Source organism: Antechinus flavipes, chromosome 4 (assembly GCF_016432865.1).
Source record: "Antechinus flavipes isolate AdamAnt ecotype Samford, QLD, Australia chromosome 4, AdamAnt_v2, whole genome shotgun sequence".
NCBI classification, from domain to species: domain Eukaryota; kingdom Metazoa; phylum Chordata; class Mammalia; order Dasyuromorphia; family Dasyuridae; genus Antechinus; species Antechinus flavipes.
Genome location: NC_067401.1, coordinates 288,186,050 through 288,212,284, shown reverse-complemented (window position 1 = coordinate 288,212,284; position 26,235 = coordinate 288,186,050). Strand labels below are relative to the sequence as shown.

Sequence of the window (26,235 nt, the reverse complement as noted above, 5' to 3'; positions counted from 1 at the left end):
TCTCTATGGGACTTCTACTTTGAGATATCCAATAGTCAACTGAATATTTAAGATTACTGAATATTGCCTGCTTCTTGAAGATTTCTACCACCTTGCTCTTAGTCCTCATCTCTTTACACTTCAAATACTGCAATATTCTAGTTTGCTAGATGATCTCCTTGCCTTGGGTCTCTTCTCACTCTATTCAACTGTCAAATGATCTTCTTAAAGGGCAAGTATGTGCCAGAAAGTGCATGCTACTATCTCATTCAGTAAATTATTTATTACCTCCAGAATTAAATAAAACATAAATGTTTGTATTGGTATTTCCCTTTTAAAAATCTTGATTCCTTCCTACCTTTCTAGTCGTAGGTCTTTTATTGGTCAGTCATATCAGATTCTTCATGATCTCATTTGGGGTTTTCTTGGCAAGGATAGTGGAATGGTTTGATGTTTTCTTCTCTAGCTTAGAATACAAATGAGGACACTGAGGCAAAAAAGTTAAGTAACTTTTAGGGTCACACAGCTAGAAAGTGTTTGAGAACAGATTTTAATTTAAGAAGATAAATCTTCCTGATTTCAAGCCCAGTATTCTATCCACTGTGCCACTTACCTGTTATCCAATCTGATTAGTTGACACTGGCCTTCTTGCTGTTCCTTGTAGTAGATATTTCATTTCCTTTTCCCTTATATTTATTGGGTATCCCCATGCTTGGAATACTCTTCTTCCTCATATCTGCCTCCTGACTATATGTAAAGGGCTGAAACTCTGAGTAGGTGCACTGGAATCAGGCAAATGAGCACTTAAAGCTAATTACTTATTGGACAATATTCTATTAGCATATGCTTGGAAAATGGCCCTTCCCACTATTCTGTGCTGGCTTGATCTTTTGGTGTATATAGATAAGCGTAGGAGGAATTAGGGGGTGGAGTGAGACAAGCCAGAGTCACTTTTGCAGTGGATGAGGAGAAGGGAGGTAGTAGAGAGCTTGTGTCCATTCCCTTCACTTTCCCCTCTCTCCCCTAAAGACCAAGAATAAAGATTAAAAAAAAAGATATTTTTGCTTATCCTGTCTGGCTGATTCTAAGGCACCCAGGGTGCTAACCCAGACCTCACAACTTTAGCCTAGTTTTCTGTCTCTCAGCAAAAATCCTACCTTCTTCAAACTCAATGCCTTCCTTTGGAGCTTATTTCTAATTTATCCAGCCTCTATCTTGTTTGTACACAGTTGTTAAAACTACGTTAGATTTTAAAAGCAGAAATTGCTGTTTGCCTCTCTTTGTATCTAGTGCCTAGCAAAGTGCCTTGCACATAGTAGACACTTAATAAATTAATTTACCTTATTAGTGGCTCTATATACTGCATGTTTGGCAGCTAAGTAGTACAATGGATGGAGTGCTGGGCCTTGAGTCAGGAAGATTCATTTTCTCCAGTTCAAATCTGGCCTCAGATATTAGCTGTGTGATTCTGGGCAAGTCATTTAATCCAGTTTGCCTCAATTTCCTCATTTGTAAAATGAACTGAAAAAGGAAATAGCAAACCCCTCTAGTATTTTTGCCAAGAAAACCCCAAATGGGGGCATGGAGAATTGGCCATGATTGAAACAACTGAATAACAGTGCATGTCTGCAAAGAGAATTACTAAGTAAACATAAGGGAAGGATTTAGAGAGAATAGATGAGAGGATAATTGTGTAAAAAAGCATAATACAGATAATTAAGGAGAAAGAAGAAACTTGAGTGTTATTTGCAAGTAATTTAGGAGAAAGAGGATTGAATACTATTTGAAAATTTAAAAAAAATTTGTTGTCATATTATCTTTTATCCCTACATAATACACCATGTGACTGTCATTTGCAAATGGATGTTCTCCATTGCTAGAGTAAAAGAGTCTTGGCAATCCTTTCTTTATTAAGCTGTGTCAGGTGAACTAATTTCTCTTTCTTTTCCCCATCCAGGCTGCCAGCGGGTATCTGGTGGTGGTATTTGTTTATGTGACAGAATTCATTGGTACTAAAGTGCGGACATGGGCATCTATGCACGTCCATGCCTTTTTTGCGGTTGGCATTATGGTAGTGGCTCTGACAGGATATTTGGTTCGAACTTGGTGGCTCTATCAGATTATTCTTTCTGTGACAACTCTTCCCTTTGTCTTATGCTGCTGGGCTTTGCCTGAAACACCGTTTTGGCTTCTCTCAGAAGGAAAATATGAAGAAGCACAGAAAGTAATTGATATGATGGCAAAATGGAATGGAAGAAGCCCTTATAATGTGTCTGACCTGCTTTCAGTAGAACATGACAATGGAAATAACATTGGTACCACCACTGGAAATATTGTGTCTGGAACAAAAAGTCGTAATATTCTTCATCTATTTTATAACTGGAATATTACAAGAAGGACCCTCACAGTCTGGCTCATTTGGTTTACTGGCAGTTTGGGATACTATGTATTTTCTTTGAGTTCTGTTAACCTGGGAGGCAATGAATATTTAAACCTCTTCCTCATAGGTAAATACTGAACTATTTTATAGTGATGGTTATCTGACTAGTAAACACTTGGGAATTTCAACAGATATGTGTAGTACAGTATTATTATCCTTTTATTCAGGAACATGACTGCTAACCACATTATTGTGACATCTATCTGCTCTTGGAAATACTATTTATTTTTACTTTAGCCATTTAGCTAGTAAAATGACATTTCCAGTTTTCACTGCCAAAGTGCAGTAGATAAAATTATATGTTATCATGTTATTGAATATGTGGCACATTTTATTTCATTGTAACAGCATGGTAGAATTGGTTCCAAAGTTACTATTAGAGCCTTCAGCATAAAAGTCCCAATTGAGACAAAATTACATATTTGTAAATCATTGAAAATTTAGCAATCCTAGTTTTCTGCCTAGGCTATGATGCATTCTTGACTGTGAAAGTTTATTTGTATTGTGGATTTTCCATGGACAATCTTGAACCCCAATTATTATTTTATTCTTGGTTTATTAGGTTGTTTATTTTTTTTTAACAATAGCTTTTTATTTTCAGAATATGTGCAAAGGTAGTTTTTAGCATTCACCCTTGCAAAACCTTGTGTTCCAAATTTTTTCCCTCCTTTCCCCATCCCTCTCCTGGACAACAAGTAAGCCAGCATATATTAAACATGTGCAGCTCTTTTATATATATTCCACATTTATCATGCTGCACAAGAAAAATCAGATCAAAAAGGGAAAAAAATGAGAAAGAAAAAAGCAAGCAAGTAACAACAAAAAGGTGAAAATACTATGTTGTGATCCACATTCAATCCTCATAGTCTTTTTTTTTGAATGCAGATAGCTCTCTTCTTCACAAGTTATTAGGTTGTTTATTGTCATAAATGTGATTGTTTGCTGTATGAGGAACTAGACAGCCTTTTAAGATAAAATAATTACTGGATTCCTTTGTGCAAGAAATGGATGAACCAGCAAATTTGTAAGAGATGGCCCATCTATGCTTCAGAATTCATTTGGGAAGTGCTACAGAGACTTGTGTTGGATCCCAGCTCAGACACTGAACTCTATGACTGTGACCAATTTAATCATCCTCTCAGAACCTCAGTTTCTTTTATAACCTGATAACAGAAGTGTTTCATGGTGTTATCACCAGGAAAGCCCTATCCAGCTTTCAAAGTCAAAGAATAGGGGCAGCTAGGTGACACAGTTGATAGAGCAGCAGCCCTGGAGTCAGGAAGACCTGAATTATGTGACCCTGGGCAATTTACTTAACCCTAGTTGCCTCATAGACCCCCCCAAAAAAACAAACAAACAAACAAACTCTTGAAACCAAAAAAAGTCAAGGAATAGGAAGAAAAGAAGAAGATAAGAGAGACCTCTGCTATATTGGTTAGTGGCATAAATTCCCAGAAGATCAACCATTTCCCATGTAATCACCAAAATTCTTTTATTTATTTCTTTTATTTTTTTTCAAAATTCTTAAAAAACTGAATATAAATTATTTTATTTTATATATTTTCTTATATCATCCAATGTTTATGCCATTCATACATATTGTTGAACAAGGATTGTAATCAATATTGTTTTCCCTAATTTATTCATAATATATAAACCTTTGAAATTATAGATTAGAAATTCATTTTTCTGAAATTGCTTAAATATGGAGGACTAGAGAATCACAACCATTCGTATTTTATTTTTCCTTCAATAATATTTTATTTTTTCTCCAATAATATTTTATTTTTCAAATGCATGTAAAGATAGTTTTTAACATTCATTTTTGTAGAACTTTGCATTACAAAATTTTTTTCCCTCTCCCTTCCTTACCTCTCCCATTTCCCAAGACAGCAAGCAATCTGACATAGGTTAAATGTGTGTAATCCTTTAAACATATTTCCATATTTGTAATACTCTACCAAAAAAAGACCAAAAGAAAAAGGAAAAAGAAAACAGACAAAAAGGGTGAAAATACTGTGCTTTGATTCACATTGAGTCTCCAGAGTTTTCTTTCTCAATGCAATTGGCACTTTCCATCTTAAGTTCCCTGAAATTTGAACCCAGTATCTTTGATATCTTTGATAATCTCAGGATGTGCTGTGATATATTCCCATTTTTCAGAGTAAAATGATTAATCTCCTTTCACAAAAGCTGCAAATTTGTGGAAATTATTGAAAATGTTGTCAGGGTTCAAAACCCTAAGTGGAAAGACCAAATTGACAAATACATGCAGACAGTGTCTCTACACCACAATTAACTAAAACCACCAAGGCATATTGCTAACTTCTCTTAAGCTATTTAACATTCATTACTTTCATTTCTCCTGCTTTCAGCTTCACATGAACCAGAGTGATTATCAGTGCTTTAACCCATTTTTTTTTTGTATCTTTAAATGAAAGGATCTTAGAAGGTATTTTTTTTAAAACTAAAAAAAATTGAAGGGCACCTTCCAATATTTTCTTTTTTTATTAATGGATTTTATTTTTATATCACATTTGTTTCTGAATATATTCTTCTGGGCAATTATGCAGCACAGTGATACAGCTTGGAGTCGGGAAGAACTGTGTTCAGACCCACCCCCAGATGCTTACTACCTGCATGAGTCTGGGCAAGTCCCTTAATCTTTGTCTACCTCAGTTTCTTCAGTTGAAAAATGAAAATTGTAATGGTACTTACTTCCCAGGGTTGTTGTGAGGATAATATGAGATAATATTTATAAAGTACTCAACATAGTGCTCGGTATGTAATAGGTGTTTAATAAATGCTTTTCTCTCTCCCTTCTCTACTTAACAAAAAGTAAAGGGTTGGTCTTCAGTATTTGTTTAGGACCCCCAGAATATTAAACTTTTGCTGCTAAGACAGGTTTTTTTTGGGAACAAATTCTTTAGAGTGATAAATAATTCTATTTTTATTTATTCAGCTAATATCATTTAGTAATCATTAGTCACTATGGCTTTTGGCCTTTAGTTTGGCTTTCTAGTATGAGGACTAAGATCTGTGCACAAATAATTACAATATAAGGCAGCCATGGTTATATTATCTAAAATCTCCTCTTCTCTACCCTCTCCCTTTTTTCCCCTTTCCCTCTCACATTGCCTTTATTAACACACACACACACACACACACACACACACACACGCGCGCGCGCGCGCGCGCGCGCACACGCGCACACACACACACATACACACATACACACAACTCCAAAACTTATGTTTTGAAATACAGATAGTATAAAAACATATCTCTTTCAGTTTAGTGGCACAGTGAATGGAGCACTGGGCCTCTTGGAGTTAAGACGACCTAAATTCAAATCCAGCCTCAGGTACTTATTAGCTAGATGACCCTGGGTCAATCACTTAATCTGTCTCAGCCTCAGTTTCCTCTTAGGTAAAATGAAGGTAATAGAACATATCTTCCCAATAATCCTGGGAGCTAAAGTAAGGTGCTTATTTAAGTGCTTTGCTAACCTTAAAATACTATATGAATACTAGCTATTTTTATTAATGGAAGACCATTGAAGAAAGAGTCTCAGCAACTACCTCTGGCTAAGTATTCTGGTGTTTGGCTATCTTTGTTATCCAGAAATTCTTGAATTTCTTTTATTTAATAATCTCAATCCCTTTGGTAAAACGTCTCTTTCTTTGATTTAGTATCAGGGAGGTAAAGAGGTCTGGACTAGGATTCAGAAAGGCTGAATCTGAGTCCTCATTTCCTGAATGTATGACCCTAAATGAATCACAGTCTCCAAATTAATTCTCTGTAAAATGGGAGCTCCTAGCTTATGATTCCATGATGCTATAAAATTTATTCTTGTTATTTTTCACTTGTGTCTGACTCTTTGTGACTCCATTTGGGATTTTCTTGGCAAAGATACTGGAGTGGTTTGCCATTTCCTTCTCCCAGTTCATTTTATGGATGAGGAAACTGAGGCAAACAAGATTAAGTGACTTACCCCGGAATTATATAGCTAGTCTGAGGTCAAATTTGCACTCAGGAAGATGAGTTTTCCTGTCTCCAGATTTCATATTTACTGCACTACCAAAGTTGTTTTAAAGAAACATTTATAAGTTAACTCCCAGCTAAAATAAATTGCTTAAAGGGTTTACTTCCTGTGGCATGCCAGTAAAGATTTTTTTTTTTCCATTGTGGTATTGGGCAGGAGAGATGAGGGTGAGAGGAGTCCTTTTGGAAAGATTCATTTGGATATCCTAGGATTGAAGGGTTTGTTTTGTAGTCAGAATTTATTTTCCCACGAAAATGCTATCCTTATTTATAACCTTTGTTAAATTATAGGCAGGGCATCTGTAAGTCTAGGGGATGTCTTTTTTAAGGATATGATTATTATTCCAGAATCAATGTTTGCAAAAAGGTCAAAAAGACAATGGGACTGTAGCCAGTGGCCTACATAAAAGTGAATCCAGTTAAAAATAGATTCAGAATGGTTCTTCATTTTATGGCAGTCACAGAGCTGGGAAGAATCCTCAGATTTATCAAAATTCACCCATTCACTTTACAAATGGGGAAAGTGAAGTCCAGAGAGATTGACTTATTCAAGGTTGACAGAGAAAGTAGTAAAATTAGGCAATGGCATATAGTAAAATTTGAATCCTGATGCTTTGATGCCAAATCTAGAATTCTTCCAACTATACCACCTTTCTTCTACATGGATAGAAACCTCAGCTTCTTTTCTCTTTTTGACAAATAAAAGCCTACCTTCTTGTCCTTATTGTTTAGTTATTTCACATGTGTCTGGCTCTGTTTGACCCCATTTAAAGTTTTCTTCAGAAAGATCCTGAATTGATTTGCCATTTCCTTCTTCAGTTCATTTTACAGATGAAGAAACTGAGGCAAATTGGGTAGATGACTTGCCCGGAGTCATAGACCTAGGAAGTATCTGAGATTAGATTTGAATTTAAGGCTTGCTGACTCTAGACCTGGCACTCTACTGTGCCATGTAGCTGCCTTCATCTTACATGACAGTTTGCTAAATTTCCCACTGACAGGTGCTGTGGAACTTCCTGCTTATGTTATTGCTTGTCTTGGAATGGACAGAATTGGAAGAAAAAATACTCTCACACCATTTCTTATCTGTAGTGCCCTGATTTGTGCCATGATTATGCTGATCCCCCAGGTGAGTTGGTTGCTATCCTAAATCAGTGGTTCTCTAACTTTTCTTGGTTCAATGCCCAGAATTCTTTGCTGGGAGGATGCATGTTTAAATTGGAACTACAGGAGAAGTGAGTGATTGCCACAGCCACAATTCCCTTTCTGTGACAGCAGAGTTCTTTGTTAATTCAAGGTCTGGTGTATTTCGAGGTGAATGCATACATATATTAGATGTGTTTTGTTTATATAAAAACCCCCCATAATACTTAGACTATGCTAAGTAAATTTCACATTAAATTATTTATGAATTTTCTTTCATACGAAGTAGCATAACATCCAGAATTTCTTGGCTCAACGAAGGAAACATATATTGTACTTGGAGAACCACCATCTTAAATTTATTTTCCAGAAAATGTATATCATTTGGAGAAAGTGCCAGGTGTAGAATTAGAAAGACCTAAATTCAAATCTAGACTTAGATACTTACTAGCTTTTGATCCCAGGCAAATCATTTGACACGTTTGCCTTGGTTATTTTTTTAATTAAAGCCTTTTATTTTTAAAACATATGCATGGATAAGTTTTCAACATTGACCCTTGCAAAACCTTGTATTCCAAATTTCTTCCCCTTTCCTTCACACCCTCTCCTAAATGGCAAGTAATACAATATATGTTAAACATATTAAAATATATGTTAAATTGAATAAATATGTATATACAATTATCTTGCTGCAAAAGAAAAATCAGATCAAAAAGGAAAAAAATGAGAAAGAAAACAAAATGCAAGCAAATAACAAAAAGAGTCAAAATGGTTTTTTTTTTGTTGTTGTTTTGTTTTTTTTTTTTGTGATCCACACTCAGTTCCCACAGTACTCTCTCTGGGTGTAGATGGTTTTGTTCTTCACAAAATCATTGGAACTTTGCCTTGGTTTCTTTAGCTATAAAATAGCGTAATAATAACACCTACCTCACAGGGTTGTTGTGAAAATCAATTGAATAATATTATATTAGCACCACTTAGCATGGTGCCTGGTATCCAGCAGGTACTATATAAATGCTTATTTTTTTAGTTGTGTATATTGAGAAAGTAAGTGGGTTTATAAGCATGAGCTTTCTTTCCATATTCAATAATAGATATTATCAAGGGATTGGGAATATTTTAGAGATAGCTGCTGTGCTTATCAAGAAATAGAGTCAGCAGTTAGTAGACATTAGAAATACATGACCTAATATCATGATCTAATAGTTCTGGAATGATTCTGGAATTTTTTGGAAGCTAAATTACTTGAGATTAAAATATAACACATTGATAGCAGGATTGAAGTTCATTCATTTAAAAATATTTATGAAGTGCCAGGCATTGGAAAGACAAAGATAAAATTGAAATAGTTCTTGCTCTCAAGAAACTTTTAGTCTGTTGACTAGAACATGTACATAGATAAATACAAGAAAATCTGTTCAGTGAAAAACAAAACTAATTCTGGGGAAACAGAAAAGAAGTGATTCTTGTATTGAACTTTGAAGGAAGAAGAGGTTTCAGAGAGGCAAATATGAAGGACTCAATTTGTTGTAGGTGGAAGTTATAGCAGAGGTGAGAAATGAAATATCCACAGAAGAATGGGTAGTAGCCCAGTTTGACTAGACTATAGAGCACATGAGAGGGAACAATATCAAATAGACTAAGAAGAGAAATTGAGAGGGCTAGAGGGTCTTATATGCCCTAGAGAAATGAATATTTTATTTTGAAGGCAATAGGGAGTTAAAGAAGGCTTTATCCTTCAATATCGAGAAATATATGTTCTCTTTGATTGTTTCCCCTATAAAATGAGTGTTATTCCATATCTACAATGAAATTGTCCAAATCTAGGAAGTTCCACAGAGCTACTAAAGGGATTTTTCATTAGCCCAAGTCTGACCCTATTATTCCTCTACTCAATCAACTGCAATGACTCCCTATTGTCTTTAGGGTAAACTATAAACTCTGTTTCCCTTTTAAAGTACATCACAACAAATGCCCAATCTATCTTTTCCAGCTCACTGTGTATTCTTCAGCCTTTTTGACTCTACAATCCAATCAAACTGATCAATACTCCTCAAACACAACAATCCATCTCCTTTGCACTGACTTTTCCTGATGTCCTTATCTACTACCTCCCTCCTTTCCAAACTACACTCTATTTAACTCCTTTATTTATTTGGTATCTACTTTTTTGTTTTATTTTGTTTTTGGTCAGGCAATTGAAGTTAAGTGACTGCAGCAACTCACATAGTTCCTAGCATACAGTAGGCACTTAATTAGTGCTTGTTGATTGATTGATTGATAGGAACTACTATCAGGAATTTTTCTTCTGGGGATAGAATCATACTTACTGATGATCCAGATATAGTTGTAATGTTTTAATATGAGACTTTTAGACTGTTCATTATACTTGAATTCCAATAGGTGATATTTTCTTCCAAGTTCTCAAAACTTTGTCTCCCTAGGAAATAACTTATATAGGGTTATGCTTTTTAGCACTTACTTTGTGACACTTTGGTAGCTCTAGTTGTCTCAAGCAGTGTTGTGATGCTTTCACTTTCTCAAAAGAAAACACATCCTAGTTTAATTCACTATATTTTAGGGGAAAGATAGATGCCTTGAAATACTTGTAAACATAATAATAATAATGATACATACAGTTTTTAAGCTATACATACGTATAGCATATATATAGCTTACAAAGCATTTTATGAATAATATTTTACTTTATCATCACAACAATCCTGGAATGTAGATGCTATTATTGTATCTTTTATAGAGGAGGTAACTGAAGCAGACAGAAGTGAAGTGACTTATGTAGGATCACACAATTAAGGACTGTCTGAGATTGTATTTGAACTCAGTTCTTTCTGATTCCAAGTCCAAGGCCCACCTACTGTGCCACCTAAGTGTATTGTTGCTGCTGTTTCACAAATGGGGAATGAATGAATTGCCCCAAATTTATATTGTGGTGGGCCTGGGACTCTGTGGGCTTTTTAGAGTCCTTTTAGATCAGTGAAAATAGGATAGACTGCAGTGCAAATGCCTTCATATTTGAAAGAACAAATGCACCTCCCAGATTACCTAAATACATCCAAGGACGTATTTTGGTTCCCTATTGAATCAAAAATTATGTACATGTGCTTACTATGTGTGGATGTGAGAAATACAAAGAGTGATAGCAACACAAACTGCTTACAATGACTTTATATTCTGATAGGACGAATTGTTTTTCAGTTTTTTCCAGGTTATTTTAATGAAAATAATGGAATGATTTGCCATTTCCTTTTCTTACTCTTGGGTGACCCCATTTGCACTTTTCTTAGCAAAGAAACTGGAGTGGTTTGTATTTTCCTTTTCTTGTTCATTTTCCAGATAAGGAAACTGACACAAACAGAATTAAGTGACCTGTCCAGGATCACATAGGTAGTAAGTGACCAGATTTGGATTTGGGAAAATGAACTTTCCTAATTCCAGGTCTGGTGTTCTATCTACTGTGCCATCTAGCAGCCTGAGGAGGAACACACCATATAAACAAATAAGTATAATCCTGGATAGAGTGTATTAGAGGCAAAGAAGTGAGCCAGACTTTCCAAGACTTATGATGGAAAGTGCCATCCACATCGAGAGAGAGAACTGAATGTGGATCAAAGCATAGTATTTTCACCTTTTTGTTGTTGTTGTTGTTTGTTTGCTTGTCTTTTTTTCCCATTTCTCACGGTTTCCTTCTAGTTTAATCTGATTTCTCTTATGCAGCATGGCAAGTATGGAAATATGTTTAGAAGAATTGTACTTATTTAACCTATATTGGATTGCTTAATGTCTTAGGGAGGAGAGAGGGAAGGAGAAAAAATTGAAACATAAGGTTTTATAAAGGTGAATGTTGAAAATTATCTTTATATCTATTGGAAAATAAAATACTATTAAAATTAAAAGAAAGAAACAAAGGAGAGAGCCAGAGTGCTCTAAGAAAATTTGAATGCTAAGAAAATGCATTTAGGAGAACAAGAAGAACTGGTATGTTTGATAGTCCTTAAATGAGGAATACTGGTAGGTGAGCTGGAGGAATGAGGAAAGAGAATATTTTGAGTCAGAGAGAATTTATTACATTAATAAAATGTTATTTGACCAGTGGGAGCATGCTGAATGAGAACAGGATCTAGTTTCTCTGGAATGTAGTTCTTGAGAAAAGGAATAAAGCTGGAAATGTATCTTAAAGCTCCTTTGAGTCTAACATGCCCATCTGAGTTGATATAGTTTCTTAAAGTTAGTAGGAAGCCACTGAGGATTTTTGAGGAGGGGAGGTATATAGAGCTATTCATTAGGAAAATCATTTCAAAGTGGTGCAAAAGAGGCACTGGAGAAAGGGAAAAAGGGAAATTAGCTTTTACAATAGTCTAGAAGAGAAGTAATGATGCAAGTTTGCACGGGGGGAGGGAAAGAGTAAACATTTATTAAGTGCCTGCTATGTGCTAGGCACTGTGCTAAGTGCTTTACACATATCATCTCATTTGATGTACACAATAAGTCTGTGAAGTAGGAGCATTATTAGTCTCATTTTACAGATAAGAAAATTGAGGAAAACAGTTTTAAGTGACTTGTCATTAGGCTAGTAAGTACTTGAGGCAAGATGTGAAATGAAGTTTTTTTTGCCTTCTGATATGGTGCTCTATCCATTTCACCATTTAGCTGCCTCCAGACTACAGGTACCACTGGGGTGGTGACAGTATGAATAAAGACAGAGACAAGCATATTGGGGGTTAGGAGATCCTTGGGCTAGAATTCCTGCTCTTAATACTTGTTAGTTATAATGTGAATTGGGTTATCTGTCAGTTTCTTCATCTGTAAAATGGAGGACCAATACCTGTAGTACTCATCTTTCAGAATTATCATGAGCTTCAAAGAAGATAATGAGTCCAAAGTACATTGCAAATCCCTTAGAATGACATATTTGTCTTGTTTCCACAGCATTGCAATGTTTTGAATGTTTTAGCAAATATGGCAGGAAAATTTGCCATTGGCATTGCATTTGGTCTCATTTACCTGTATACTGCAGAGCTTTATCCAACATTCATAAGGTAAGAATTGGCAATTTATCTTCCTGTTTTCCTGTCACTGTTGAATGTACATCCTTTGATACTTCAAGGATGTATAATTTGTTTGTGGGTACTGCTTTCCCTATTGCAGAAAGCAACTGTCCTCTGTGCCTCAGGAAGTGAATTATTGTGACTAAAAATTTGTTGTTCCCCCTGACTAACCTGGAGATGAGCTTTTCTGAATTTCACTTGGCTTGTCGCCAAATGATGGCAGATGACAGCCATCCAGTAGTCAGACCTAGCATCCCAACCTTTTCAGTTAATAAATCACTCAATAGGGCATTACAGAATGCTCACCTCCACTCCACAGGATATCGGAAGAGGATGTTAGTAGACATCACAGTTAGGTACCATTTGTTTAATTGGCTACTCAATACACGGAAGTTCCAGTTATCTTCTTTATAGAAGGAGAGCCTAAGGTAAAAGAAATTCTGTTATATTGAAACTCTGAGATTGTGGTTATTGATCAACCAGTAAACATTTATTAAGTACTTATTGTGTGCCAGACACTATGCTAAGTGCCAATTACAGTTCATTGGTGTTGAAAAACTAAGAAAAGATATTTTGAAACATATCACTTTTTGAAGGTGTGCACAATCCTAAAGAATTCTTTAAGATTCAATTGTCTTGGACCTCTTTTAGTTTTAAATCCCAATATCCTATGACTGCTTATGTTTCATATACCATAAGTTTATTTTCTCATGATATATCACTACTGTTCTATGACCTTAAATGTAGGAGCCTTTTTTTTTTTTTATGTGGGCTGTACAAAAACCAGTAGGGTACAGTTGGCTAATCCTTTATCTAAATAAAAGCAGATGCCAATAATGCTAGAACTCCTTATATTTAGAGGTCCTTAGGCATCATTTGTTAACCCAGATATGAGTCTGGGCAGGAAAGGGGGTGGGAGAGATCTAAGTAGGAGAGCTAAAGTATATGGAAACTCACTGACCTTTTTTGTTGTTGTTTTGGCAAGGCAATTGGGGTTAAGTGACTTGTCCAGGGTCATATGGTTAGTAAGTATAAAGTGTTTGAATCTGATTTGATCTCAGTTCCTTCTTATTCCAGTGTTAGTGCTTTATTTACTGGGCCATCTAGCTGTTTCCCATTCACCTTTAATGAGAAAAGACCTAATTCTGGGACCAGAGGTAGATACTTACAAATTACAAAAATTCTTTTTGTGGGTACTTTCTATAATCCAGGGAAGGGAAGAATTCAAACAATCTCCATTGGCTGAGGAGAAAAGAGATTGCCCTAAACCACAGGTGCGGATGTGTGTTACTCATAGTTGTGATGTGTGGCCATAGAAGACTGTGTGCTGAAATTAAATACAGGAAGAAAAGTTGTTTAATTTCTGCCCTGACACATAACTAGATACTTGATCATGGGCAAATCACTTCATTTCTCTCTTCAAGCCTCAGTTTTTTCATCTATGAAATGGGAATAGTGAGAGTAGCCTTTTCAGAATTATTATGAAGTCAACTTGGGACATGCTTTGCAAATTTCAAAGCATCATGCCCACCAGTATTTATAAAGTGTTTATTAAAATGGCAGCTAGTATGAATTTTAGAAAAGTAGGCAGTCTCTTTTCAATTAGAAGTACATCCCACTTCAAGAAAAAGTCAATGTGAGAACACTTGAATTTGTAAAACGTTCTATTTATTAGGCCGTGATATAACTTTAAAAGAAGTTCTTTTTGCTTTACAGAAAAAAACTTACTAAGGTTTTTCTTAGATGATGATCACACATTTTAATACTGTTTGACATGAAAAAAAATCAAATTTATATACAACTTTTCAGTTACCTATCATTTGTATAAAATGAGGCATAATACTACCTCTGACTCCTGCAGTTGTAAAACCTCATGCATTGACTTTGTTTCATATCAATATTCTTGAAAACATCTTATTTTAAAATTCCTTCTGGATTAAAGCAATCTAATATTTTTATCGTGTTCTTTCTTCCACTAAAGTCTTCCTCTTTCCAGCCTGTGGAAGGTTCTTTGGGGGCTCAATGAGGTGACGCTAATGGTGTATGAGTTCTGGCCATCCCTATCAAACCAGAGGCACTTTAATCATGGGCCCATTGTGACTATAAAGGCCATGGTTCAGGCTAGCTGAGTTTTTAGTGGCTCATTGTCAGAAAGCTGGCTATCAGGTGATAAATATTTCTGACCACAGCAACTACTAAATAACCGCTTTTGAAAGTGTCGAGTGGCCCATTAACAGTGTGAGTTGAGGGAAATCTATATATCAATGTAGTTTGGCCTGTATTCTATTTCCACTTATGAAATTCAGCCATGTTTAAATATTCTTCCATAAATATTCAGTGTTCTGTATTTTATCTACTACTTACTTTCTGTGCTCTTGTTTTCTTTAACATTTCTTGAAACTTTTAGGTCTCTCGCGGTAGGAAGTGGTAGCATGATGTGCCGTATTGGAAGCGTGATTGCACCTTTCTGTGTTTATCTCACAAGTGTGTGGATCTTCATGCCACAGGTATCAAATGACAGCATTTTATTGATAATACTTACTTAAAATTTAAAAATAGTAGTCAATGAGATAACTAACTAGTTGATGGTTTTTTTTAAAAAACTTGTTTTTTAATGATTCTCTTTTTTTACTCCTTTAATAATCATGTCTTTTTCTTTTTTAAAAAACTTTTATTAGTGTCTTGTTTTTATATCACAATAATTTTCATATGTAGGCAGTTCTCCCTACCCCTACCTCCTTCCTTTATATTCCTATGAAATTAAATCTTCCCTTGTAACAAAAATAGATGAGCTAAAGTGAGACAATTATTATTTCTGAAAGCGTATTGTAGCATGCTGTCACCATAGTCCCTCAAGCTGCTAAGAGGAGGCAGGTAGCTTTCATTATCTATTCTCTTGAGTAAAAATTGGTTTTACAACCATTTGATTTTGAATTACTTTTAGAATTCTTTTGTTATGATCATGTGTGACATGGTGAAATGGATAGAATGCCAGGCATGGAATCAGGAAATCCAACCTCAGACACTTACTAGCTATGTGACCTGAGCAAGTCACTTAACCTATTTGACTCAGTTTCCTTATCTGTAAAATGAATTGGAGAATGGCAAGTCACTCCAGTGTCTTTGTGAAGAAAATCCCAAATGGAGGTATATGGAGTAGAATATGACTGAAATAATTTTAAAACAATAACAAATCATTGTGTATTTTATTGAACTGATCATTTCCTTATCCCTTCATTAGATTTGGAATCAAAATCTTTGTTCTTTCTCACTTCCTCCTCTCCATTGTCTTTCTCATCTTTTGTTCCATCATGGCCAGAACAAATTCTTCTGTGGTCAGATACCTTCATGCTTTCCTTTTACCTTCCAAGATTGTGTATACTTGGCCTTTTTCATTGAAACCAACCTGTTCTATGGCTAAGCCTTTCAGAATCCAAATTCTCAACTATTATTATATGATAAAGAAACAATTTCATGGCCTAATGTGCCAGGAGGAGAGATGGTTTCACTAAAGTAACAGGTATTTATTTTAATTGTAGTTTTCCAGAGATAACTTTTCTGCTATTGTCTAGCCCAGCAGAGTCAAGGTGGTAGGGATTTTAGGCTTATAATGAAGAAATTTTGAAGCAGGTCAGATTTTCAGTGTCTCTCAAATGGTATTTTTTGTAGGTAGCTACAGGCAGAAAGGAATTGAAATTAAAATTAAAGTATACTTTTAAAAGAGAGAAATAAGAACATACCTAAGAGAACTCAAAATAGTGAGACAGCTAACAACAGGTTTATCATTGTATAAAACACAATTGTGGAATCTACAGAACAGTTGGACAACAAGCCCATAAAATGATCAAATTATTAAAAGAACTTCAAAATATCAAATTCAAGTGATTAAAGTTAACTGATTAAGACTTTAGAATTACTGACATCTTTCTCCCACCCAAATTTAGAAAATCAAAATAATAATAATAATTTAAATAATTATATATGTATATATATATACATAATATATATATGTATATGTATATAATAATAAGAGTCTGAGGCCAGATTTGGACTCAGGAAGATGAGCCTTCTTGACTTCAGACATACTAGCATGCTGTGCATTATGGCATCACTTATCTGTCCTGACAAAGAAAATGGTAAGATTCTTTCAAGACAATATTATAATTTATTTAAAACTAGAAAAAAGCCCCAGAAGTTATTCAGTTCAATGTCTTCTCACCCTTGCCCCCATTTCTTGTACTGTTTTATACATGACAAAACTCAGAAAATTAAATGACTTGACCAATATCATATAAATATAAAGTGGAGAAGCCAGGGTTTGAATCCAGTTTATAGTTAAATTTTAACACTATATTAAAAAAAAAGAAAAAATCATGTAAGTTACCAAAAAATAACCATACCAATGAACATCAATTTTGGAATTCTCAAGAAAGATGTGGGTTGATTAGAAATATATATATACAAAATTAAAATGTATCGGGGAATTGAATTTATAGACTTATTTGTACAGATTCAAAGACTTCAGTGGAGTAAAGTCTTTAAATAATCAAGCCTCCAAAGGCAAAACATAAAAATTTTAAATAATTAATACTTTTCAAATTAAGAAGAAAAAGATGTTAGTGAAAATGTGACTTTTATATAAATGAAGAAAAAAAAGAAAAAATAAGATTCATACAAAAGTATGTGAGAGAATAATTCCCAGGTAATAAGAAAACTTCTGTCCTTGATAAAGAAGTCTAAGTTAAAGAATAAAATAGGAATTTTAATTTCAGTGTTTTTAACTGGGTTTAGATTATTAATAACAAAATGTTGAATTATTATTTTTTTATATTATTCAATTTATGACAAGGAAAGAGGAAAATAAAAGAAAGAGCTAACAATTTTAATACTAAATATAAACTGAATTATTTAGCAAAAAGAATGAATTCTGGAATGGCATAATATAGAATCTGACAATATGTTATTTTCCATTTAAAAAACTTTGTATTTAAGATGATTATTGCAAATAATAAGAGTGGAAAATATGGAAAATGGAAAATATCAAAATCAAATTTTAACCAGAAATATTAGAAAAGATAATCAAAGATATCATGTTATGCTAAAAGGTTCTATTTAAATATAGAAAATCAATTTAAAATATGGATGTATCTGATAATTCTGCAGTAAAATTCATAAAAACAAAACTGAGGGTATTACAAGAAGAAATAGCAAAAAAAGAAATCAATAATAGTGAGAGATTTCAATACCCCACTATCAGAATAGGGCAAATCTAAAGAGAGGACAAACATAAAAGAAAATATATAGCTCAACAGAGCACTAAATAAGCTATAAAGGGGTGGAACCAAGATGGCAGAATACAAGCAACAATCCAGCAAAAGTCTTCCAACATTCCCCTCCAAATAACTTTAAAATAACTTCCCAAATCAAATTTTGGAGTGGCAGAGCCAAGAAAAAAGTCAAAATGACACATTTTTTTCTAGTCTTAAGACAACTTAGGAAGTCAAAAGGAGAGAACTGAGATATTGAGGTGAGCACAAGTCCAGAGTACAGCAATACTGCCTTGGAGCTCACTGTGAAAGCAGCAGCAGCAGCAGCAACTTTCAGTCAATAAGAGGTCAGACAACTGGTCAGAAGGAGATTACAGGAGTGCCTTTGTTAACACTAGATACAATTGACACTTACTGGTGACTTTCTTGCTCTTAATGCAATTCTAGGTCATAGACTCAGGACAAAGAAGAGTGTTTCTGGTTGGTGCTGGGGCTGTGTTCTTAGTTCCAAGGCAGAAAGGAGCACTTGTGTTTGCAGCTACAATGGTGTGGGAGAACCAAGAGAGAATAGCGATCAAACCTCTCCCCAAATTACATCACTTTAGAAGCACTGAAAATTTGCAGACTCAGAACTACCTCTGAAAATGGTAGTATAAAAGCTTGAAGCTTGAGACAGTATATTTCCACTCTAAAGTAAGCAACTTTAGTATTAAAAAGTCAAGAAATAGGTTGGAAAAAATAAGCAAATAAAAACAACAAAAAGAACTTGACCATTAAAATGCTGCTATGGTAGCAGGGAAGACTAAGACATAAACTTAGAAGACAACAATGTGAAAACAGCTACAAATAAAGCCTCAAAGAAAAATGCAGAATTGACCAAATGGAAAAATTAGGAGCAGGAAAACCATTTACAAAATAATCATAATACTATAAAGGAAAATAACATGGAATTTTAATCAAGGCAGGGATCATAACTACAGAGAAATTAATGGTAAAGCATACTTCCCACCAAATAGGTATGGAAGGAGACATACATTTTTAGACATAGCTAACATATTCATTTGTTTTACTTGATGGTTCTTATTTGTTAGAAGACAGAATTCTACTATGGACTACAGGGAAGAGTAAACCATTGGGAAATTAAATTGATGTTTTAAAAAATGAGCATCAGAAAAACTTTTTTTTAAAAGGAAGGTTCAATGAGGAGAGTGAAAAGGGATATAGTGGGCAATGAACAGAATATAAAAACAAAAGATATTACAAAATTTATTTTTTCAATAAAGGAAGGCTCTTTGTAAACTGTTAAAAAAAACTGTTAAAAAAAAACCCAACCCAAACAAACCATGTAATTATTATATGTAAAGAGGATGGGGAGAAAAAAAGAGTATAGATTTTTTCTAAGAGCAAATGGAATATCCAGAAACATTGAAATTATACTGAGTATGTTGAGGTAGATATAGAAAAGAAGAGATTGTATGCATTATGTTTATAGGACTGAATACAATAAAGTTAATGCCAAATAATTATATAATGCATAAAAGAAGTAAGTTCATATGTAACCACAATAATTTTATTAAATATTAGTAATATAAAATTTAAAAATACATAATATAAAATATAAATATTGACTTTCCTAAGCAAAAGAAAGTATAAGAATAATAGCATCATTACACAAAAGATTATTCCAATACAAACATGACATTTCAAAATCCCATAGGATGAAGCCAAAACAGTACTCAGAGGCAAATTTAAAGCATGAATGCCAAGATCAAAAAGTTGAATCTGTACTTTAAAAACCCCCTAGGAAATGAACAAATCAATTCAGTAGCAGGAAAAGAAAAATAATTAAAATAGAACAGAATTTAACCAGTTCAAATAAACTAATTCAAATGATATATCCAAAAACTTTGTAAAAAAAAAAGATATAAAATACAAATATCAGCAAAACAAGAAGTGGAAAATATAAATGGATATATCTGAGTAGAAACTAGTATAATGTTGTTCTGTAGAAAAAGACATGGAGTTCAGTAAGATTCACATGAAAATTTCACCAAATTCTTTAAAAAAATAAGTAATTCCTATACTCTAGCATAGAGACTCTTTCAGTATGAGAGAAAGATGGTAGACTAGCAATTTTTCTTCTGCAAGGCAAATATGGTTTTGGTCACTAAGCCTGAAAAGACAAAGCTGAGGGACAATGATGGACCACTCTGATTGATGAATATTAATGCAAAGACATTGAAATACCACACAATAGAATATAGCAGTACATAAAAAATTAAACAGCATGACCAAGAAGTATTTATAACTGGAATGAAAGAATGGCTTACTAGTAAGGGATTCATATAAGAAATCTTATCAGCAAGAGAAAAATAAGACCAATATGTAATTTTATCATTAGATTCAGAAAAAGCTTTTCATAAAATATAATGAGGAGAGGGAGGAAAGTAATTAGGAAAAGCTTCTTGAAGAAAGTGAGATTTTAATTGGGCCTTGAAAGAAACCTGGGAGGCAGGAAATGGGGATGAGAAGGAAGTATGTTCTAGGTAAGGAGAATGCTCTGAGGGAGGTGATGTTCTGTGGAAGAAACAACAAGGCCAGTGTCTTTGGACAGAATATTTAGTGAAGGAGAGTAATATATTAGAAGACCAGAAAAATAGGAGGGATTATAAAGGGCAACTTATTAAACAGAGGATTTGCCCAAAATCTCATTGCAGTTTTATGTTTTCCAACCCTGCCACCCCTTTTGAGGTTTTCTTAGAAAAGATACTAGAGTGGATTGCCATTTCCTTCTCCAGCTCATTTTACAGATGGGGAACTGAAGCAAACAAGATAAAGTGATGTGCCATGTCCAGTGTCACAAAGCTAGTGTATGAGGGGAGATTTGAATTCAGGTCTTCTTAACTCCAAGGACGACATTCTAATTGCTGTACCATCTAGCTACCTAAGCTTTAATTAATCCTTGAAGTAATAGGAAGCCAAAAAACTGGAGTTTTTTGAATAGGAGGTGGGATCATATGGTTGGAACCAGTGCTTTAGGAAGATCACTTTGGCAGCTGAATGGTTGAAATGGGTAGAGACTTGAGATAGGGAGATCAGACATGACATCAAGAGAGCTTTGACCTGTGTAGTACCTGCATCAGAATCTCCTCTGAGAAACAAAGGAATTTATTTATACAAGGATATTGCAAAGATGGTAGACTTGGCAACCGATCAGACATGGAAGGGAGGGGTGAGAAAGAGTGAGAAGGATGAGCCTAGATAACTGGGCGGATGGTGGTGCTCTTAACATTAATAAGGGGTGGGAGGAAAGAAGATAATGAATTTAGTTTTGTGTGTGTGTTGAATTTAAAAATGTCAGTGTAACATCCAGTTTAAGAGGTTGAATAAGAAATTGGGAATATGAGATTGGAAGTTAGGGCCACATTAAACCTGAGGATCATCTGTATAGAAATAATCATTGAATTCATGGGAGGATTTGACCTCACCAGATGAAACAGTATAGAGGGAAAAGAGGAAAGGGTCCAAGACAGAGCTTTGGGGAACACCCATGGTTGTTGGTAAAATGATCTGTATAAAAATCCAGCAAAGAAGTCTTAGAACAATTGGGTAGGTTGAGGGAAAAAAAACAAACAGGAAAGAGCAGTACTATGAAAACCTAGAGAGAAGAGAGAATCAACAAGAAGAGTATAATTGATATCATGCCTGTTTTCCCAAAGCCTCTCCCACATTTGCCATTTTTCTCTTTTGTCATCTTTGTCAGTCTGATGGGCATGAAGTAGGATCTCAAAGTTGCATTGTGTTTCTATAATTATTAGTGATTTGTAATAGATTTAGATTAGATACAATTTAGTTGTATAGTTTAATATATACATTTAGTTAGATACAATGAGTTAGTGAGTGCCAGAAGGTTAGGTTGAAGTTATGGTGACTAGAGAGGAGCAATTTAATGCCTTTAGCCTTTTAGAAGACAGGGAGTGGACTGCCCCAGGGATGAGATGTTTGCCCAGAATTAGGAAATTTCAACCAGAGGAGAGTGGGGAATAGGAGAAGCTAGGCAAGGAAGGTACTTGAAGGTCCATTTCTTCCTGGATATGCATCTACTTCCCTTGTCCCTTTCATTTGAAGCTTTGTTCTCCTAAATTGTTTAAACTTTCCCACAAGAAAGAAAAGCAAGAATTTTCCTCCCAGGATGTGGCGGGAAGGATTGAAGGACCCTCTCAGTGTTTACCTGCTTGTCATTTTTCTTTAGACTAATCACTGCAGTATTGAAAGTCAATTTGCTGTGCCTTCAAGGTGACTGTATATTATGAACCTCACTAAAGGAGCAGGATTGGGAGTCAGAAGTCCTGAGTACCAGTCCTTGCTTCTAAGTCTGTTTACTTTTTTGTAAAATGAGGGAGATGGTCCAAATGTTCTTGGAGTTCTCTTCCAATTCTAATAATCTGAGGGCAACAAGGTGGCACAACAGATAGAGAGCTAGCCCTAGAGTCAGGAGGATCTGAGTTCAAATTCAACCCCAGACACTTGACACTGTGTGACCTCTGCAAATCACTTAATCCTGTTTGCCTCAGTTTCCTCATCTGTAAAATGAATTGCAGATGGAAATGGGAAATCACTCTAGTATTTTTGCCAAGAAAGTCCCAAATTGAAGTCATGAATAGTCAGGACATGACTGAAACAGCTGAACAAGAAGTATTCAAGAAAAATGTTGGCTATTTCACAGTTTGGCTTAGGGCCAGCCCTTCAGAAGGAACAACTTGGCATTTGTTTTCCCTCATTGTTAAGACTTGCCTGAAACTCCTGAAAGGTACTTCAGGGTGAAAATGCAGATTACAAGGTAGTGAAATTCTCTGCCTCTTTCTGGTTGGCATGGAAGGAGGCAAAAATAGTGCCTTGATTGTCCAGTTGTAAAAACTTTTAAAAGTGATTTGTACTCTATTCATTGTGCCATCTAGGTGCCTCAGTTGCTTCTTCAATAGAGCTAAATACCCTGGATTTTTTTTTTTTCATGTGGTATAAACTCTGCAAAACCTCACTATAGGAAAGCAGAAGGCAAGAAACTCTAGTGTGATCTTGCAGATGTCACCAGATTGGAAATGGGGTGTGGGGTGTGGAAACTACAAGACATAACAAGACATGTGATAGAGAATCAAGTCATTTGGAAGATTCTTATTTAAACAAAATATTCTTGATAACCAGGTGCTAACTCCAGTTGCTTTAACTTGGAACACCTGGCATCAGAGAAACCTAATAGCTGTGTGTTGGGTTTTATGTGGGAGGATATTTTGCAAGTTTCTTAAATTTAAATGCAACCTTTATTAAAAGTGATGCCCTATTAATTGAAATATAAGCTTCATCCCCTCCCTCCCCACTACAATTGGCTTGTTTTAAAAACTATGTAGTTTATAAGCAATTATTTTTCAGTACCAACAAGAATAAAAACTGCAGAGAAAATCCTGACCTTCATTGTTGGAGGTAATTTCCTGATGTAAAAGTCCTCTGTATCACTGAAATCACAAATCCAATCCCTCTCCTTTTTTATACATATACACAATAGACATATAAATTTCCCCACCTTCCAATCAGATATTATTCTAAGGTTAGTCTATATTTGGATAAAGGAGGTTTAGAAGGGGAGGAGGATCTCAATTTAAGATCCATCCTTCCTTCCTTCCTTCCTTCCTTCCTTCTTTCCTTCCTTCCTTCCTTCCTTCCTCCTTCCTTCCTTCCTTCCTTCCTTCCTTCCTTCCTTCCTTCCTTCCTTCCTTCCTTCCTTCCTTCCTTCCTTCCTTCCTACCTTCCTACATATACACATACATCTGTACATAATATTTTATTTTTTCCAATCATATGTAAAGATAATTTTCAGCATTCATTTTTAAAATAAGACTTTGAGTTCCATTTTTTTTATTCCTCTTTCCCTCCCCACTCCCCTTCCCAAGAGGATAAGTAATCTGATATAATCAACCTAATGTATTTTTTTAAAATTTAATTTTATTTAATAATAACTTTGTATGTGTGAAATTTATGTGTGGTTACCATAATACCCAAGAAAACAATAGTTTCTTTTTTAAGGGCTGGGAAGAAATGCACTTCCATTCTATTGATAGGGAATGGGAGATCACTATATTGGAGTAAGGGAGAGATTGTATTAAATGACTTTTGGGTTCCTTCAAGCTGAAAATCAATGATCTCTAAGCATCTCTAAATGTCAAAAATGTCTCCTTATCTGAGCATTGTACCCATAGAAAGGGTTCTGATAAATGAACATTGATTCTGGATTCAGAAGAACTGGATCACAACCTATATCTAATGCTAGTTGTCTGTGATCTTAGATAAGTCCTGAGCCTCACTCTCTCCAATTGTGGGAGTTGGTCCCCAATTATGGAAGTTGGCCTATATGACTCCCAGGTCCTATCCATTCTAGGGGATAGGGGAAGAACATAAACACTGACCAAAAAGAGAGCAGATTAAGGAGATAAGTGCTGTATTTCCCATGAAAAAAGTTTCATGTTAGGGCCCAATATATTTTAATTAATTAACAATAATAAATATAGAAAGTAGCATGACTTTAGTGGATGTAGAACTGATCTTAGAGCTAGGATAGATCTGGGATCCTGCCTGTGATACACATGCCTGTGTGATCCTGGTTAATTCACTTAACTTCTCAGTGCTCTTGAACAGAGATGTTAAATATGCAGCCTGTAACACTCCTGGATATGTTAAAATGTAATTGGGAAATATTTAATGAAATAAAAATACAGTACAACAGAGATATATTTTAATTTGTGGGTTGTCTAACATATGCTTTCTGGAATCTGTTTTTATTTGAAAAGGATATCACTCCTTTAGATAACTCTGTAACTCAATTGACTGATCTGCATAGATAGAGGGAGCTTTCTTTAAGGGAGTTTTTTGTGCCAATACAATCACAGGTGCAGCCCTATTTTCTAATAATAAAAAAGAACAAACCTTCACATCCTAGTAAATACACTACTCTACACATTGCGGCTGCTCAGTGTAGACTGACTGATCCTTTTTCCTATTGTTGAGAAGTACATCTCATAATTCAGTTCCATCTTTATCCTTTTAATTTAAGTCATCCAGGTCATTAAAAAATGTTTCATTCTTAGGAATTAAAGAATCCTGTCTCCCTCTCTCCTTTAATCATTATATAATGTTCCTGTCTTTTATTAAATGTATCAGTTCTTTTTCAAATTTGAAATCAGGGATATTGGAAGGATGAAAAATGTTAAAATACTATATTAATGTAAATTATTAATGTATGAGGTCAGATTTGTAAATGTTCACCTTGAGTTGGAAAGTTAAAATCCATACTCAACGATTTGTAAGGAAATGGTTCCACACTGCCCCCTAGTGTTTTCCTCTGTGGTAAACAGCAGGGATCCCAAGAGCTTCTAAATCCTTATTGTGTCACCTACCCAGAAATACAGTGGATTTGAAGTAAACAAATTTTCTCACAGTTGTAAAAAACATAGCAAAATAGGATAGCATCTTCACTTGCTTTTGAAATAAATTCCAAAAACTCTTTTTCTCCCTTCTTGGAAAGACCTATTTATTTTTTATTTTATTTTTAATCTTTTTTTTTTTTTTTAAGTGCTTAGCACAATGTCTGATGCATGGTAGACATTTATTCCTTTTGATTTGTTATGACCTGCTAATTAATTTTATTTTTCTAGTTGCTGGTTGGTATTATGGCCTTTCTGACTGGAATGTTAACACTGATGCTCCCTGAAACTCTTGGGAAACCTTTAACTAACACTTGGAAGGAAGCTGAAAAACTAGGAGAGAAGAAAACCATTTTTTCTGCTGACTCACCTCCTACAACAAATAATATGAACTCAGGAAAAATAGAGATGGTTCATCAAGGGGCAGCTGGTGCTCATGGATAAGAGAGTAATATTTGGCTATCATTTGAAAAATCATTAATCATTAATGCCATCTTACTAGAACTCCTCTTCCATGTATTTGTATTCATGCTTTTTAATTTTATATGGAGTTTTGGACACTATTTTCTATGAATAAAGAAATTTTATAAAAACAATGTCCTGCTTGCTAATCAATTAAACATATGCATAACCAACTTATTGCTAATAGGAAGGTCATATATTTTCCTTTGTAATTTTTTTCTCCATTTCTCCTACTTTACTTTTTGAGCTTTAAGATTTTATTTTCTTAAAAGCTTTCTCAGATAATAGATTCATTTTGACCATGAATTTAAAGCCACAATGATAATGTAATACTACTAGCTAACATTTAAATAGCACTTTGT

General features: G+C 34.7%; 1 protein-coding gene across 1 annotated transcript in view; it reads left to right on the top strand.

The window, feature by feature from the left end:
* SLC22A16 (solute carrier family 22 member 16) overlaps positions 1 to 26,007 on the top strand; it is a 69,007-nt gene extending 43,000 nt beyond the window's left edge. Inside the window, exons 4-8 of the mRNA XM_051997539.1 lie at positions 1,937 to 2,486; positions 7,465 to 7,592; positions 12,554 to 12,663; positions 15,080 to 15,179; positions 25,643 to 26,007. Coding sequence (XP_051853499.1) covers positions 1,937 to 2,486; positions 7,465 to 7,592; positions 12,554 to 12,663; positions 15,080 to 15,179; positions 25,643 to 25,855 — 1,101 coding nt within the window. The 3' untranslated portion in view covers positions 25,856 to 26,007. The remainder of the gene's footprint in view (positions 1 to 1,936; positions 2,487 to 7,464; positions 7,593 to 12,553; positions 12,664 to 15,079; positions 15,180 to 25,642) is intronic.
* Positions 26,008 to 26,235: the final 228 nt, after the last annotated feature.